The sequence below is a fragment of the Lycorma delicatula genome, chromosome 4, assembly GCF_047948215.1.
Source record: "Lycorma delicatula isolate Av1 chromosome 4, ASM4794821v1, whole genome shotgun sequence".
Taxonomy (NCBI): Eukaryota; Metazoa; Arthropoda; class Insecta; order Hemiptera; family Fulgoridae; genus Lycorma; species Lycorma delicatula.
Window position 1 is genome coordinate 189354834 of NC_134458.1, and position 19410 is coordinate 189374243.

Consider the following 19410-nt stretch of genomic DNA (forward strand, 5'->3'; position numbering starts at 1 on the left):
GGACGAATATCGATGGCAGCTGTACGCCGATTGTTTGGACAACGTGTCATTTCACGAAATGGTGACATTAGATGGCCTCCCAGATCGCCTGATCTCTCAGCTTGCGATTACTTTTTGTGGGGTCACCTTAAAAGCAAAGTGTTCCACAGTAGACCTGCTACAACGGAAGAACTGAAGGCAAAGATCCCGGAAGCAATTGCGGAAATTCCAGTTGTGATGTTACGTCAAACCATGAACAATTTAACGAAGAGACTTCGTGAATGTTTACGTAGAAGAGGAGGTCACCTGCAAGATGTCATCTTTAAATAAACTAAAATGTATGTATCCTCAAATGGCAACATTTGTACAATTACATGAAATAAAATTCATATTCTAAAAAAAAATTTTCATTACATTATTTAATTTTTTTAATTTCCCGTTTCTTTGAATCACTCTGTACTTTCAAAAGTCTTTTCCTGAGAGTAATTGTTTTTACTCTCAGCTAGAACTACTATATCATCAGCAAATCGTAGCATTTTTATCTTTTCACTTCGTACTGTTACTCCGGATCTAAATTGTTCTTTAACATCAACTGCTAGTTCTGTGTAAAGATTAAAAGTTACAGGGATTGGGAACATCCTTGTCAGACTCCCTTTTTTATTACGGCTTCTTTCTATATTCTTTGATTATTACTGTTGCAGTTTGGTTCCTGCAAATGTTAGCAATTGTTCTTCTATCTCTATACTTGAACCCTAAACTTTTTAAAATGCTGAATATTTTATTCCAGTCTTCATTATCAAATGCCTTCTAAGTCTATAAATGCCATGTATGTTGGTTTGTTTTTCTTTAATCTTCCTTCTGCTATTAATCTGAGTGCTAAAATTGCTTCCCTTATCCCTTGTACTTTTCCTGAAACCAAATTGGTTTTCTCCTAACACTTCTTTCACTCTCCTTTCAATTCTTTTGTACAGAATTCTAGTTAAGATTTTTGATGCATGATTAGTTAAGCTAATTGTTTTGTATTCTTCACATTTATCTACTCCTGCTTTCTTATCATGACAGTAACACTCTTTTTGAAGTCTGACAGAACTTCCCCTTTTTCGTAAATATTACATACCATTTTGTATAATCTATCTATTGCTTCCTCACCTGCACTGCGCTGTAATTCTACAGGTATCCCATCTATCCCAGGAATCTTTTGGCCATTCAAATCTTTTAATGCTCTAATAATTTCAGATCTTAGTATTGTATCTCTTTTTTCATCCTCTTCTTCCTCTGTAACTCCATTTTCTAATTCATTTCCTCCGTATAACTCTTCAATATTTTCCACCCACCTATCGACCTTTTTTTCTATTATAGATCTGTGTACCATCTCTATTTAACACATTAAGAGATTTTAACTTATGTACCACAAGATTCTCCTTACCTTTCCAGTATGCTTCGTCTACTTCACCAATGATCATAGTTTTCCATTGCTTTCAGCAGTACTCAGAAGATTGAGTGATATTGATATAACCGTTTAAGTCTTCCTGATCTACGTCCTTAACAATTACTAAAAGATCTGCTGGCCTCTTTCAGGAATCATATATATATATATATATATATATATATATATTTGATCATTTACGTAAACTTAGACTTTACATAAACACTTTACATAAACTTTTACATAAATGCTTTTTGATTACAATCTAAATACATGTCTACGGCATTAAAAGTAATCGCCACCAGTGATATCAGTTGACGAATGTGAAAGCAGCATTACTAGTCATTGAATATGGTTACAAAGGGAACTAAAAATGTAATAAGTTTTTACAAACATTTTATTATTAGATTTTATTTAATTTATCATTTAACATTTTACATCTTTAAATTAATCAATTCCATAATCCTCAATTTCACCTACAGATTATACTGCTAGCATAGGTTTTGATAAATTATAAATCTTGATAAATTTTAATTTGTGATTGAAGAAAGAATGTCATTTTTCTATTTATTTTAAAATAAACTTTTCATCATTCAAACAAGGATTTTTTCATCTAGTGAAGAAGTATCTATTGTATGAGTACCAGTGAAAAATAAAAAAATGGAAATCTTGAATAAAAAGCCATTAGTGTAATAATGATCAATAATTTATTTATATTCATATGCATTTCAATAAATGATTAATTTAAAAAGTCCATATTAATAAATAAAAATAATAAATTTGTGAAATAACAGTAAGACAAATATGTGAAAGTTACAACAAAATCGATACAAAAAAAAAACTAACTTGGATGGCATTAATTGAAATTATTGGGTACATATTATTTGATTATCTATACTCAATAATTAGTATTATTTACAAAATTATCAATAGAATAATATTAGTTTTATGAAAGAAATTATTTTAATTTAATTTTAAATAGAATGTGTATTTGATTAAATTACTTATTTTATGCATGTTTATTTCCTTAATATGATTCTTATAAATTGATTGATTTCAGTTTCGAAGTCTGACTCTTGGTTTTCAAAACACAAGTGGAGCTAATACAATATTAGGTATTTTGGGACTATTAAGAGATCATACAATTGTATATCCAGGAGAAGGTGAACCAGCTCTTTCATTACTTCAAAATATCTCTTGGTATCTTAATTTCACTTCAGCGTGGGATGATCTTATACATGCTACTCCATTCTTTTTTAGCACAATTAATGCGTTATTACAGCATCATAATGCCATTGTTAATAGCCAGGTGAGAAACCTTTTTTTTAACTCTTTTGATAAAATTAAATAAATTTTAAATAATTAGAATTATATGGCTTACCTTATGAATTATTCTGGAGAAAATTGGATCAACAAAAATTGTGCAAGCACTTCAGTTCATTTGTAGTCATTTTGTTGTTTGTTAGTGTAATAATCTCATCATTTGTGGTATTGTTTTTTTTTCTCTAGGCCAATACAAATCAGTGTTGACTGAAAGTAGCTTTCTTCCTATAATGAAGCAATCAACGTACATTTAACTGATGACTGTTACCAAACTGGTGGAATAAATGGTATCAAGAAGATTTTTTTTTTGTCACTGATAATACAGAAAGTAATTCATTCAGCAGCATGACAAACTGACCATATGTTTAAAAAAATTATTAAAGATTTTGAGTAACTTTCTTTCAAGTATGATTTTTTTTTTGTAACAGAAACATAAGAAATATACATGCCTTGATCCACAATAAATTAACTCCAATCTATATTTTACTGCAAAATATGAATCATTTAAGTTTTTGACTTCATCATGTGCAAAATAAATAAAAATAAACACTTTAAAAAAATCTATTCTAAATCCCATTACTACTGACACAATTTTTCACAATGCACCTAACCATCCATTCTTCTTAAAACACACATGCAACTTTCTTACATATCATCTTATGGGTATCAACCAGTATTGCTGTTGAAGAACTTAGGGTAGTAAAACATCTGGGATACATCAATTTCTAATACCCACATGTAGAAACAACATGCTGTATATAATGCAAATAAAAAGAAATCAACATACTTAAAGAAAATATATAATACTGTATTATGTACATAATACATAATTCTACAATTATATAGAATTACTGAAATTTTTATGAAAAATTTTATCATTTAAAACGTACAAAATACGCAATATCACACAACAGGCTAACAGTACACATTCTGGTAAAAGATAGCAACTTAGTTTTATATAAATTAAGCTGTACTAATTCACCTGCAGATTAAGGAACACAACAGCATCAATTTCTGTTGAAATTTACGTAAAACTATTGGATAAGACAGAGATTCTACTGCTCCACCACAGAACTAGCAGATAGCAGATATCACCTAGCTTCCAAAGGAAGAATGATTTTCCTGTAAATTCAAATGTAATCAATCATTTATAATTTCTAATAATTTAAGCAGAAAATAAATTATATAAATTTAGTTATTTTCATATATACTGTATTTCTTGAAACACATTCACTACAGAAAAAAATATTTATTTTGGCTTTTTTCACTTGTTATGAAATTTACTGATGAAGAGTAATCAAGATATATTTTAAAATATTATAATGGTAAGCTCTGATCATATTTTCAAATGTGTAAATATTATATTATTTCACATATACATTATTAATATATGATTGTATGATTTGTCAAGAACTGATCATTCATTAGGAAGTATATTACATTCCATTCTTTCCTTTGTAAATATATATCACCAAGATACTCAATACATTTATTACACTATATCCTTAGTTATTTGGTTGTTTTTCCTGAACTATTTTTTCATATATATTCAACATCTGTATTCCAATCATCCTTCTGTTCAGTTTTTTACCCTCTTTTAACAGATTAACTGAACCAGAAATGCTGAATGTGTTCATCACTAATATTATTTCATTTTCAAGATTCTTCTACCTATTAAATTGAAGTCCTCTTTTTTTATCTAACTATTCAGTTTTTTAGATATAACAAAATATTAACAGTAACAAAGATAATTTTTGTTTTATTATAAAACATCTTTTTTTTTACAGAAAGTTGTTGATCTTCAGAAATTAGTTAACAGGTGGGCTATTCTGTGGGGAACTCATATTGGCTCATCAGACAATGGACACTTATCATTTGATTCCTTAGTTGTGGATGTTTTCTCATTTGATTCCAGTATTATGCAAAATAGCTTTACAATTAGTATACCTAGACCAACGTACAGGTAATTTATTTACTTTTGTATATTCATTTAATATTTAGTATATCCACAGTAGATTACTATCTTTTAAACTAAAACAATTACTCAAATTATTGAAGATGTTTGAAAAAAGAAAGGAAAATTTTGAGGAAGATTCTAGGACCAATTAGAATAAATGGACAATATAAATTAAGAAGCAACAAAAATTTGTACTAGAAAATTGAAAGAATATCTACAGCAATCAAGAAGAGTAGGTTAATGTCTATGTTCTCATTAAAAGAATGCATAAAGGTATTTTAGTGAAGAAGGTAATGGACCATTTTGAAAAACAGAAAACTACAACACTGGTTTAAAGAAGTTAAGGAAGACATGGAAAAGGAAAATATCAAAATTAAAAATATAGAAAATAGGAGTGATTATAGAGATATGATAAAAGAAATAAAGGATCCCCAGGTTGAAGAGAAAACATCACATCCGAATGTAAAGTGGAATGAAGAAAGAAAGAACATGCACTGAGAATAAGAAAATATTGGGAATAAAGGAAAAAGAAACACTGGAAGAAGAATTTATAAGCGGCAAGCTTATGTCTGGACCTATGAGACTAGAAAAAATTCAAAAAATAATGAAGCAAAAATAACAGATAGTTAGAAAACACTAAAAAAGACTATTGTTATTCATTTTAATGTAAAAAAAAAACCTAGCAATGTTGACTGTAAAACTATTTATTATTATGGACAGTCCAAGTTGAAACTTAATAGTCTGAAAAAATTTTAACTCCCTTTCAAATAACTGCCATACCTTATTTTGTGCTTCTTATGTTGGACAAGATAAAAGTTAAGTTCTTCCTAACAAAAATAGAAAAACTTTCTGCTGTCTCAGCATTACATGAGTTTCCCTAAATTTTTTTTTTTACTTAAAATTGTAAAAGGTTTTTAGATATTTATTTCCTATTATTAATTAGCTATAAATTTTCTGTATAATTTTTATGCATAAATTTCTATGTCCTTATGCATGTTTGTATTGATATTTTACTTAAGAATAAAGAATTGCTGAGCCAATCCGAATGATTCTCCTACCAGTGATTTTAATTGAATTTGAGTATGGTTTTAGGCATTAAAATTATCCAGATAACAATTTTCAGGTGAACAGTAATGATGGAAAAAATTAAATGGTGTTGTATCTAATAGTAAAATTTTTCATGTTGTAATACTATTTTGATATGTTGGGTAAATCAAATTTGTACTTAATTCCCAAAAATTAAATTTATAAAAATGATTGAAACTAATATAACAACTTATAGTGATATTAGTTACAAGAAAAAAAAACTGTTACACAGGTATTAAAATAAAATTATCATATTTGGAAAACATTAAAAAGATATTCTTATAAGAATTTAATTCTAGTCTGAAACTATGTGTATATGTGCATATATTTCTATGTAACATCTTGGGGGATCATTAACACCAACAGGAGAACTACTACATCTCTAAAGAAAAGAGCAAGAAAGATAGAACAAACAGCTTATCAGATCTACCAAAATAATTATATTTAATGATTATTATATATAATATGAAAGCATTATCCATCAGTGCCAAGACATCATGAATCTATGATAAAACCAAAAGAATTAAATACTGTAGAATGTTTACCATAAAGAAAGATGTTGGCAATGGAGATGACTGAAAAGAAAGAAAGAAAGGAAATTTTGAGGAAGATATTAGAACCAGTTAGAATAAGAAGCAATGACCAAAATAATTGAATATTATTTTGGTTTTTTGCTTATAAAAAAAATGTAAATTGTTCTCAAGATAGTATAAATGTTTTAATAGGACATTTTATTATATTATGCTTTTCATTGGTAGCAATTGGCACATTATTTCTGAATAAGCACCATCTATAGCTGTATAAATAATTCAAGCTACATCTTGTATTCAATCAAAATATTGCAGCTGGATGTGTTTTATTTTCACATTATTTGTATGTATATTCTATACTAAATTAGTCAAGTACTTCAATGGCTTTGTTTATTTTAATCTGTGTCTATTACCCCATTTAGTGCCCATTCTACTGTTTGTAAAGAGTATGCAGGGACCACAAATCCTATTTTAAAGTTAAAGAATGAATTTATTTTAATAGCTGTAGCAGTTTACATTATTGATATTTTAGCAATGTCATGTATTTTTACGGGAAATATTTACAAGTGACCCTATGTGGTTTTTATTCACTCAGGATGTATTTTACAAAAAATTTCTAGCCATACCAATTTTCACAGACTTTTGCAAAATTTCAAATGGGGTTCTTTCCCAATCGTACAGGACAGTTTTTTTAATTTTTCATTTTATGAAAAATTAGCTTTGGTAAATTATTTCAAAGGGCAAGAATTAAAGTAATAAAACATAGATCAATTTTCATATGAAATACATTTGGAATTTTGACTAAGGCTCCTGTTCCAGGTATTACATAATATCTGGTACCCAAAGGAATGCATGGTAATTCAGCTTGTTAAGAAAATAAGTTTTTCTGACTACCTAATACCTGTGTAAGGGCATTTAAAAAAAAAATTATTTCTAATAAACTTATTTTATGACCATTTCCAAGTAATACTGGGCCACAGGTAATACTGTCTTATGTAAGCATAATGAGTTAAACAAAACACTTAAACTAAAAAACAAATATTGAAGCTAGAATTAAAGAGTATTTTGGCTCATTTAAGTTCAGAAGCTCAGAAAAATTGGCCATGGTTTAACACTTACAAAAGCAAAAGAATATTTTTTAATTTTTTTTTTTTTGTCAGTTATTGGGTTATTTCTCTTGGAGTGAAATTAACTATATAAGATTCAGATGAGGATTTTATTAGTAAATTAAAAAATTACTTGCTGAGATAGTTGCTTCAGAATCTTAACCCAAATATTTTTTACAGTAGCTTATTTTATGAGGTTTTTGTTATGTTTTTGAGAACCAGTTTTAATTTTTTCAAAATTATTTTTTTTATAGGTAGTGAAATTAATTTGAAGTTAAAAATTTTACCATTTAATATATCTATGGTTTTGATTTAGTTCACTTTTTTCAGTTACCCTGCCTGGTTTAAAGCATCAGTTTCTGTACTTATTGAATCTGACGGATTGGCAACTCTGAGAAATGGTACATATTGCATTGCCGTTATCATTTATAAAGATTTAATGCAGTTTCTACCCCAGCGACATATTTATAGAAAAGAGTAAGTATTGATTATTAAATTTCTGATATATTATTAGCGTATAATATTTTTTTATTTGTCTGCTTCGGACAAAGCTTACAATTGAACTAATTAGTTCAACTTGGTGTAATTGAGGTTTACAGATCATAATTCTCTATTAGCAAGTATCATAAATGTCTTCTGTCATCATGAATTCCCTAAATAATTATATAGTCAAGTCTGCTATATGGTCTACAATATATGTGGTCTGTACAAAAAGATCAAGCCTGAAAAACGTTTTAAATGGGATGCACAATTACAAAGTCATAGCTTTGTCCCCCTACACTCTACACTCTACATGACTTATTTGCTGTTAATTACATCATTCTATCTGGTTATTTATCAAGCTTTATTCATTCATACACATCTAGAGAGTGTTGAGGTGACATTTGAGATGGTTAATATTCATCAATAGTAAATCGACATTAAACTTGGGAAACTGTTTACAGAGACAAATGAAATGATGAAACAAATTTATTGATCAGTGTTTGAGTTGTGAACATAAATTGTTTAACTATTTAACATAGGTCTGTCATCATATGACTGATATTTTGATCTCTATGGGCAGATGATGGCCCTGTGTTTGGGTTGTCCACAACTTCCAATGCCATTTAGAAATTTAGGAAATAGCAAAAGAACACAACATATTGATAGGATATCACAATATTCTTATAAATAAATAAAAACCAAAATCATAACTTGTATTTCAAACACCTTTTTAGTTGAAAATTATCCTCAGAATGAAAGGTCAAGCAGCTTTACATGTTACTGACAAAAAATGAGGAATAAAATTGAACTTAATGAACATGACTTAAATTGTAAAATTTAACCTAAAGTTGGAGTTATTGTTTTGATTTTTTTGACATACATATTGCTGTCTGCTAATTGGCTGGAACATATCATGAGAAGAAAAGGGTTGATTAAAATAATGCTAGAAGGATCAGGAAAAGATACAAAATAAAGTGATGTCCGAAAAAGTACTGATTTATAAATAACTAAGAAAATTAGGAGCTATTAAGATTTTAAAAGTTTATCTGAGAATAGAGAAGAATGAAGAAGGACATTCTTCATTATGTCTGAGTCCAGATGACTATATGTGATTGATTTTTGATGTTAATGCAATTTATACTCATAAATTAAGATGTAAAAAAATGTTTAAAAATCAAGCACATGGTATGTGCCTGCCTCATGTAGTGACTTGGCTGAGGAATTAATTAATCTGAATTACTATTGTACTTATCATTAGGTAAAAAGCCATTGGGTTTTTTGTATAATAATTTATATTACATGTTACTATTGCAGGTATTGATTTCATGGTAGTATGAATCTCTTTGTAATCTGATCAATGATTGATAGTAGTCTGATTTCTTTGTAATCTTTTTTTTAATTATTATTTCAATTTTGATTATAATTTTGTTTTTTCAAATAAATATGCTCTTAGAAAAATAATAAATAAATAAAAACTAGCTAGAAGTTAAAAAAGAGGACAATGATAATAAGACAGTTGGTTTTATTTTTGCATCTGCATTGTATTAACATCATATTAAACAGATTCAAGTATAAATACAAAAATTTAGTCTCATGAGTTTTGAAACCTAATTATTAATAGACTTGATGGGACCAGCTCTTTCAAGTACAACTGGCAAGCTTGTCTATAATTCTGTCCAACTGTGATGGATCAATTGTCTACCAATGACTACAAGGTTGTTATCCAGGCTGACTGCTGTCTCCTGGTCAGCGTGAGTGCCGACATAATGATAACCATAATTGAAGTGGCAACTGTCATAATAGGGAAATAGGGAATGAGTTTGTAAACCAAGACATTATCCGAAGGAAACATGAAGATACTGTGGTTAGAGTCTCTGAAACTCCTTGCCACTATGATGTGTTGCAATATCCACTTATCTTCTGGAAGGGCTAAGAGGGCTGTAGATTAACCCAACTACCAGTCATGCTTTCAATAAGAATGTTTCCTCAATCAACTTCTATGCCTATATTTAATGATTTGAGAAGATGAATTCAACACCTTACATTTGTACAAGGAACTTTTGAACCGCTTCATTGTTGATATGTATGCTAAAACTAAAAGTGAGCAGCTCTTTACATTAAGCTGAATCAGGGAAAGCGTAGATTTGAGAATTATGTGAATTTAAAGGACATGATGGCTAAAGAGGTGCTATCTCTGTTAATGATCTTGATCATGTTGTGATACTACCTTCAAGCTTTGCTAGATCTTCACAGTACTTAAGTGAGAGGGCACAAGATGCTCTTATTCTGATATGTAAATTTTGTTATTACCTTCACTTGCTCCTCCATAAAGTGGAAGGACCAACTTCTTTCAAACACCTGAGGAGAGTCACCAACTACATTTACGGCACCTGCAGAGAAGTGTGCAAAGCTTTCAGGCTGCTCAAAACTGAAAAGCACTGAGAACCTACCATACAAGAAGCCATCTAAACCCATTCAGTCTCTCACATTTGCTGTCTTGATCACATTTGTAAATTGTTTAACTGTGTGGGAGACTTTCAAAGATAACGTAGCAGAAGACATTTTCCATTGTCATTAGCTAAATATACCAGATCTTATTTTCAATGACCTCTTATACAAGGAGACATTCATGGACACATTGGTGAAATCAGTGTGTGGCAGTGACTTGAATTCATTCAGCCTATCTGCTCCTCAAGTTTCTGCTAAAGTAAACTCTGAAGTTCTCAGGGAAATGTTGTGCAATATTGACAACCTCCAAAACCAGGATCGTGAAGTGTTACCACTACTTCTACCAAAACAACAATGTCTTTGACATTGTCATTCAAAGAATTTATCAGGGAAGAGAAGTTTTTTTCTTAGATATGCCAAGTGGAAAAGGAAAGAACCTTTTACTGGTTTATCTGAGAAAAGAAGGTACCATCAGTCTTGTATTAGCAACTTCAGGCATTATGTCTATCTTCAAAGCTCTCAACTTGGTTCATATTTACACTTTAGTGTAACATTAGCAAAATTTCTGACTGAGCTGAGGTTCCAAGACGTTTTAACTGCTGATGTGAGATGAGTATATGATACACAAACGACCTTTAAAGTGCTCAGTCTTACTCTTAAAGATATTAGGTATAGCAGTGATTTGGTGAGGGGGGTTAGTTGTTGTTTTCTTGATCAATGATTTTCAGCAAACCTTGCCAGTCATTCAGAGGGGTACACCAGCAGATGAAATCAGTACAAGTCTGAAAAAGCTTGTCTTATGAGTCACATTGAGTAGTTCTACTTGACCCATAACATGAGAGTTCATCTTCATAATGACTTCAATGTGGAGGTCATAAAACTGGTGGCCAGTTTTTCATCTGATTAGTTGAAGATCGGTGAAGGAACCATCAGTATAGACAACTAGCAGAGAATCGTCTTTCTGCATAACTTTGGAAAACTTGTTTACTCTGTTGAGCTAATATTAAGTGTATTTCCTGATTTTGCTGAGAACTACCAAAACACTTATTAATTGACTGTTCAAAAGAGCTATACTTGTTCCAAAAAGTTACACAATCAACAAACTCAAATCAAAAGTTCTTAATTTCACTGAAATAACTACTAATTTGTCAATTGATTCTGTTCTCGAAGAGTAGCAAGCAATGCATTAGCACTATGTGTGCTAAGGTAAAGGAAGTATTCATTCCCAGAATATCTACCTTTCCCTTAGACTTGCCCTTCACTTTCGAGTGCCTTCAGTTTCCACTTGAAGTTGCTTTTTTAATGACAATAAATAAGTCACAAAGACAGACACTTCAAGTGGGGGTTTCCATTTAGAGTCAACACTTCTCAGATGGGTAACTGTGTGTGGCTTGCTCCAATCTCTTGTGGGAACATTCTGTGCATATACACTCCAGAAAAAGAAGATGTTGATATTTTTTGCAAGCCCATTCTTTAGATTATGTTGTTCGTAAACTGTTTCACAAAAAACCACAATTTTGTTAAAAACATGAAAAAAAGGTGAAATAAAAAAATGTGAGATGAAGTACAGTCATCTCTTTGTGGTATTTGTTGAGTAACACTAAGAATCGTTCGTGTAAAATATGTTTTTTTTTCCTGTTCATCATATGGTAATCTGGGGGACCTTCAGGCAGGTTAGATACTGGTAACGTGATATCATCAGTGCAGAAGCTGGCCTGCACTCCGACTGTGCACAGCATATCGTTAGTACATATCATGAAAAGCAAGAGAGACAGAACTGCTCCCAGCAACAATAGGTCAGTCGAAAGATACAAAGTCCCCCACTACCACAGGGAATTTTTTTCAAACCAGGTACAGCTGTAACAGCATGACCAACCTGCCCTGCAGAGAGAAGCATGCAAACTTGTATAACAATCCCTAGTCATACAACTTGTTGAATACCTTGGCCGCATCCAAAAAGGTGGCCACAATGACCTTCCTGTGGTTGAAACCAGTGGCCACCCTACCAATGATATGCAAGAGCTGGCATGTAGTCAAATGGCCTTGCCAAAAACCAAACTAATCGTGCCTGATTTCTGGCTCCAGATATCATGTTGGACAAGTCAGAAGAATTCTCTCAAATATCCTCGACAATACCGAAAGCAAGGAGGCCTGTAGTTTTGGGGTAAAAGTGAATTTTTCCCTTGCTTCAGAAAGCACACAACTCTCGCAGTCTTCCAGCTGGATTGGTAGTGGCCCACCCAGATAATAGTAGAAGTAAAGATGACTGCTAGTCACACACCTTAGGATATTTCATATGGTTCTGGCTTTAAGCCATCTGGCCCAGGGGCTTAGGCTGGGCATGTGGCCTTAATGGTCGCGGTGACCTCATCCTCATGTATGCCTATTAACCTGAGGAGTGTCGCTCTCACATTTTCAGCTTAAGTTGCAAAGAAGTCTTTGACCTCCTGTAAATGGATGTTATGGTATATATTAGGATTCTGGGTAAACTGGTCTTCCACAGTATCTGTAAAAGCCTTGTCATAGTCCGAGTAAACTAATCTCAAATGAGGTTGACATGATGGTCCTGCTCGTATAGGCAATCCTCCCCATCATGATCTATCATCGGTGAGTATAACGCTTCAAGCAGACAGTCAATTAACTGGTGGCAGGTGCAGCCAGTTGCAGCATATCGCATCGCACATACAGTAACAGTGGCAGTGGCTATATTGGTTGAGCTGCCGCGCCAATCACCCCCACACCTTTAAAGCTTCTTTTCTTGATAATCAAAGGAGATACTGAGAAAGATTGAGACTTTTTTTTATAAAAAATTTAAATCCTAATATCGCAAGTGGTCTCCAAATTTCATTTGATCAATGATTTGGCCATAGTAAAGTTGAATATCAGCAAGAAACACAATCCGATTTTTACTGCAAGTCATTCAAACTGCCACAATCTTGAAACAGTAAAATATTTTATAATAACAATATTACTGTGTTCTTCCCAAGTGTAAAAACTATGTTCATGCAAAATTTTTACTCAGTCGGTTGAGTAGTTTTTGCATGAAAGAGTAACAGACTCACAGAAAAAATGCATTTAAACATATAAACTTGCATATATCAGTTATCAATAATATCATACATGGCTGAAATTGTATCATCAATTTCCTGAAATAACTGTTGCTTATCAACTAGTTGTAAAAATAACATGTTATGTTGCTTACAACATTTTAGGTGATAAAATTTATTTTGGTTAATCAGGATGTAAAAAATGTGGCTGTTACTTGGTAATTTTTTAATGTACTTACACCATAATTTTTTGTTTTGTAATAGAAATTTTATTTAAACATGTGTTGTACCAAGCAACACATTTGTGTTTTGACTACGCAAATTGATCTCAGGATATAATTTTTTCTTTAAAAATCACAAAAGTAAACACTATTTTTCATAGCTTAGTTGTTACAAATAAATATATAAATATTTTTAAGAATTTTGTTTAAAATAAAATTTAAGATTATCACAATGAATATCAGTCCTGATTCTTTGATTTACTTTTGGATGTAGTAGTTGTTTGTTCGAACAAGTCTAAGGTATAAAAAGGTCTAAGTTTTGCTGAGCTTTTATGTGAAATAAATTTTTTTTTTTAATTGACTAGTTGTTAAATTACTCTTTTAGCAACTATCATTCTTATATAGAAAGTTTTATTATTTTCATTATAATACAAAAAGTGTATAAAATTGTTGTTAATTAAATTTTAGTAACTATATATTAGTATCCCTAATAAGGTAGATATGGTAAAATGCAGAATTAAACTACTCACTCATTAAACTATTAAACTTACTATACTCAGTTATAGGCTGAGGTATAACAAATAAAGATTTAATTGAATATATAATTATATCTATAAGTATGTTAATACATATTAGATCTGATTGTACATTGTGCATGTAGTCTTCCGGATGAGGCCTACAGCAAAAACAAAACTGAGTTTATGAAACACTAGTGTAAATGACTACCGAGGGATTTACATCAGTGGCATCCCAAAGAGGCCTTGCTCATTACTATGAGATGTAAAAGGTTAGAGGGTGAAAGACAACTCCCGTTAAAGCCCATCAGGTGTAGGAATGAGGGGGGTGGTGTGGCGACCGGAAGCATCACAAGGCGGGTGTCTTTCCCTATGGGGTTGGGATGTGCATGTAGTCTGCCTCATTGCAGAATAACATATCTCCAAAACTACAATACATGGAATTAGAATTGTCAAATAGTCAGTATAAAAAAGTTATACTTTGTAATCAAAGTGTTAAAGAGCTGCCTAGATGGCTGTTTATAATTATATTTTTATGGACAAATTTAATTTCTAGACACAGATATAAATAAGCACTTACATATTTTTTAAACATCAGCCCAAAAGATTGTGATACACTTACTTAGGCTCTCATTAAAGTTTTTCTTAAGTGATTTACTATAGACAGTAGCACTAACTTTACGATAATGTAAGAAACAGCTGTACAAAATATTAGACATTTCTTAATCTGTAGCTACTTTGCTTAAAATCGTATTATTGTTCAAAATTAATAACATTTTAGGTAGTTGCATTTATGAAATAAAAGAATGTGAAGTTAGTATGAAGTTAATCTCTTTAAATTGAGATGCAATATTACATTCAGATATATTTTAAGATAATTTAGTTTTTTATTGCTATAAGAATAAAAATTGATTGTTTTATTTGTTACAGAGATGGCAGTGAAATACAATATGAAGTTGCTTCAAGTGTTGTTTCAGTAGTTGCAAGTGATCAGTTACAAGTTGTAACAGATGTAAATTTACCAACAATAGGTAGGGCGGGATGGAACATAACATGTGGTGTTATGAGTATACCGTGGACTGAGTGGCAGTTAAACCAATGTTTTGTTACCATTATTAAAAGAAATCCTAATATTACTCAGTGTTCTTGTAGATTATTAGGTACCTTCACAGCGCTTGTTACCAAACAAACACCACAGGTAAATAATATATCCATCATTTTTTTCTTATTTTTATAATTATTATAAATTGTTTTTATATTTGGTGTAATTTATTCAGCAAATAAAATCTATATTTATCTTATTATTTTCTTTGCAGCATGAAATAAAAACTTTAGTTAGAGGAGATAGCATAGTTTTATTAGGCTGTATATGCTGCCTTGTTCAGTGTTTATTAACTTTGGCACTACTTCTTATACGTTGGTATCACAACCCAACCTGTCTTGTCTTTTTGAAACTTCAGTGCTGTGTAGCAATTGCTGCAACAATGGCTGTATTTTTCTCTGCAACAAGAGCTAATCTACAAAAGGTATGTAGATTTAGATAACTATTAATAACTGTTTATTAACTTGAACGACAAAACTGAATACCATAAGTATTTTTTTTCATAAAGGATTCCATCAATCATGTGGTGGAGTATTAGTACCTCTGCTATTCATTTGTAAGATTCTGGATACAAATCCCATTCAGACTGGGAATTTGTCAGATGATGCAAAATTATTCTTTCAACAAAATTTAAAAAAGAATAAAACATAGTAACTATAACTGGAACTAAGTGTATAATAATTTACTGAATAAATGAATATTTTTTTATTGAAAAGTCTTCATTTAAAACTTTTTCAAATTAATACATAAAATGTAAGGCAAGGAGGTAGAAATAGATAAAAAAAAATTCAAGACAAAAAAAAAGGTATAGGTTTATCAAAAATTGAAAACTGGAATAAGAATTCATTTGGGAGGAAAAATATTTAGGATTATACCCAGAAGATTAGTAACTATAGTGATGAGTAGATCAAACCAGTACAAAAATACACAATAAAAAAAAGCTAATGATAGCTAAAAAACAGAAAGAGAGTGAAAGTAAGAATGTTTATCAGAAGTAAACATATTTTTGATTGTTTTAACACATTTCAAAAAAAATAATAATAATTGAAAAACAAAAATAAATAATTTATTAGATTAAATAACATATTATTAATCACATTTATTTTTAAAAACATATAAAATTAGTAAGTGTGTAAAATTGATTTAAGTGTATTAAAAATTAAAAGCAAAACTTTTTTTAAAAATGTAATGAAATCTTTAAAAAACAGAATTCCCAAATTCGGAAACTTATAATTTAATTTAACATGCAGATTAATTTGAACACAGTTGTTATTTTACAAAAAGTAACTTTATTTTTAAAAAATATTTAAACAACCTGTTCATTTTGCAAATGTCTTAATAATTAATCTGCCCTCCTTTATTCTTAATCACTTCCCATACACAATTTGGTATCAATTCAACAAGTGAACTGCATGTTTTTTGATTTCTTCATCGTGAAACCATACCAATATTATTGCTTTAATAATGTCAATATTTATGGTTCAGTTCATTTTTGAGTTATTTTTTACTGTTTCCCAACGATTTTCAATTGGCTGAAAAAAATCTGGGGAGTAGCTTGCTGCAGGAGTACTTTAATGTTTCATTCTTCAAAAGTTTTTCCACTTCTCTGATAGTATGACATGGCACCAAATCTTGTTGAAATACTCTATTGCCTTATGGGAATTTGTTTGGGGAAGATGTGACACAACCCTTTCCTTCAGAATCTTGATATATACATCACTTTTCAATATAACATTACTGGAAATAATGAACAAAGGTTGAAAAGTGAAACAGCCCCAAAAGATTTTTTTCTGGGGTTTAACTGATTGTTAGATATGAGCCAGTGATGTATTTTTATGTGATACTTTTTTAATATTTGAAACCCTTTGCCCCTAAACATAAAAATATGACTCATCGGAAAACATATCATTTTTCCAGTCTTCTTTGGTCCAGTTAGCATGTACTTTGGCCCACAAAAGCCTTTTTTTTTGCACATTACTGGTGTTAAAGCTGCTTTTTAACTGACAGATGAGCTTTCTGTCCAGCTGCTAGAAGTCGACATCTTAACAGTTATCATGTGTAAATCTGTTCCACTGACTGATAATTTTCTATATAAGTCCACAGCTAATAATTTTGGATCAAGCTTACTTTTTTCTGATCCTGTCTTGGAGTAGTTTTTCTTTTACAGCCACATTTACCTTTCCTTTGAGGTCAAAAGGAACCAGTCTCTTTAAATTATTTTAAAATAGCATTCGCTGTCCATAGTTCAACAACGTACTTAAAAGCTAGTTGTGTCATATTAAAATGCTCAGAGAGAAACCATTTTCAAACTCTTTCTTGGAGTTATGTCCATTATTATATATTCAAGACATACAGAACAAAAAATATGAAAATATGATTTTGTAACTAAAAAATTAAATAAACTTTCACAAAACACTATTTACAACAGGAAAATTGCTAAATAATCAAATATCAATAATCTCACATCGTGAAATTGATTTCCTTACAACTTAAAGAATGGGTGTGGTCAAGCAGTGTAGCTACAGCATAGAAATAAACAAAAAAATTCCCTGTAAATTCCCTGTGTTCAGATTAATTTGTACACTACTGTACAAATTAACACTGAACTGTGTGATTTGGCCTGATAGCTAATTTACCCATTCACATGAACTGGCTTGAATTCGTTAAAGAAATTAAGATGTAATATAAATTATTTCTTTTAATATATAAAGAATCACATTATTTCTTTTAACACCCAGACCTTTTAATTCAACTGAGGGTTCTGATTAACACAGAATAAAGTACAAATTTAATTGATGTTATTAGGGGAGGTTTAGTGTTGGACTAAGCCTACAATATTCTGTTATTAGGGATGCATTATGATATAAAAATGTTTGAAACAGGTGATATTGCAGAGATATGCCTGCATAATAGTACACACATGCATATCCTAAACAAGATATCCATGGCGTATTCTTGGTATGTTACACTAAATAGTTCCTAGTACATCTGGAATGTAATTAGGATATATGTAGCACATTTTCATACGGTCATTTCTTTTCCACGGTACAAATATCTGATACGTACACTCAACGAAGTACAAATTTTAGGATGCAATATATTTTAAGTTAAGCAACTGAAGTTACATAATTTAATAATTTTAATTTAATTATTAATAAAATAAATCTACTACGATGAACAATAGATCTAGAGCAAGAAAAATAATTACACATTTAAGGTAACTTCATGCAAAAAACAGAAACTGTTGCCATTGGTGGGCAGAGTATGGCAAGAATCTTAGTAACAAATTTTTCAGAAATATCAACATTGAAAATCAAAAATGTAAAATATTATTTTCAATAGAAAGTTATATTAAATTATAATTCACATTTAATTTAGCAAAAAGAAAATACTTTTTTTTAATTGTAAGAGCCTAGAAGCAAAATTAACGGCTCATCTTCTAAGTTTGAGAAGTTGATGTAGTTATTATTTAATGGTGGAGATGTATAAATCACTCATGCATGTTAATATATTATTTAATGTTGATCTTGTTATTGTTGTGATTTTAGATTAAAGAAAGAAAATCTTTTGGGAACTTTCTATTTTTCTTGGGATTTGTACTGTTTAACTATCAAAGGAGAAATGGGACATTCTGCTCTGGATATCACTGTATTTTCTGGATGTTCTGCAAATTCCAGGATACTTATCAGAGATAAGGGATGAGTGTAGAATATCCCAAGTACATCTTGTGCTATATGAGGTGTAATACTGAACAACTTAAAACTGATTAGACTGAATAATTATTTTATTTAATGAAATTGAAAATAAAATATTTTATAAAAGGTCAGATTTGTATAATTTTGACAATCAGTTAACTTGATTGTCAAATAATTTTGTATTTTTAAAGATGTATTGATTGGGCCACTGGTAATATAATTAATTATACTATTAATTTTCTTACTATATTATGGTATTATATTATTATTACTGTTAATAATTATTTTTCAGAGCTCATATCCTTATGTGATAACTAGTTTAGAAGCTTTCTTATTAATCGGAATGTCATCTCATCTTAGTAAACTGTTACTAGTGTATACTGAGGTTGTTCACTTACCAAAGATCCATCATATTAAGCAAACTGTTATCTGCATAATTACTGGTAATAATATGAATTATAAATAATTTCATCATAATTTTATTTTAGATAT

The 19410-nt window shown here is 30.3% G+C and overlaps 1 protein-coding gene across 1 annotated transcript in view; it reads left to right on the top strand.

The window, feature by feature from the left end:
- LOC142322996 (uncharacterized) overlaps positions 1-19410 on the top strand; it is a 1447060-nt gene that overhangs the window by 1409867 nt on the left and 17783 nt on the right. The window contains exons 14-19 of the mRNA XM_075362093.1: positions 2466-2714; positions 4516-4691; positions 7738-7884; positions 15052-15319; positions 15438-15647; positions 19211-19361. Coding sequence (XP_075218208.1) covers positions 2466-2714; positions 4516-4691; positions 7738-7884; positions 15052-15319; positions 15438-15647; positions 19211-19361 — 1201 coding nt within the window. The remainder of the gene's footprint in view (positions 1-2465; positions 2715-4515; positions 4692-7737; positions 7885-15051; positions 15320-15437; positions 15648-19210; positions 19362-19410) is intronic.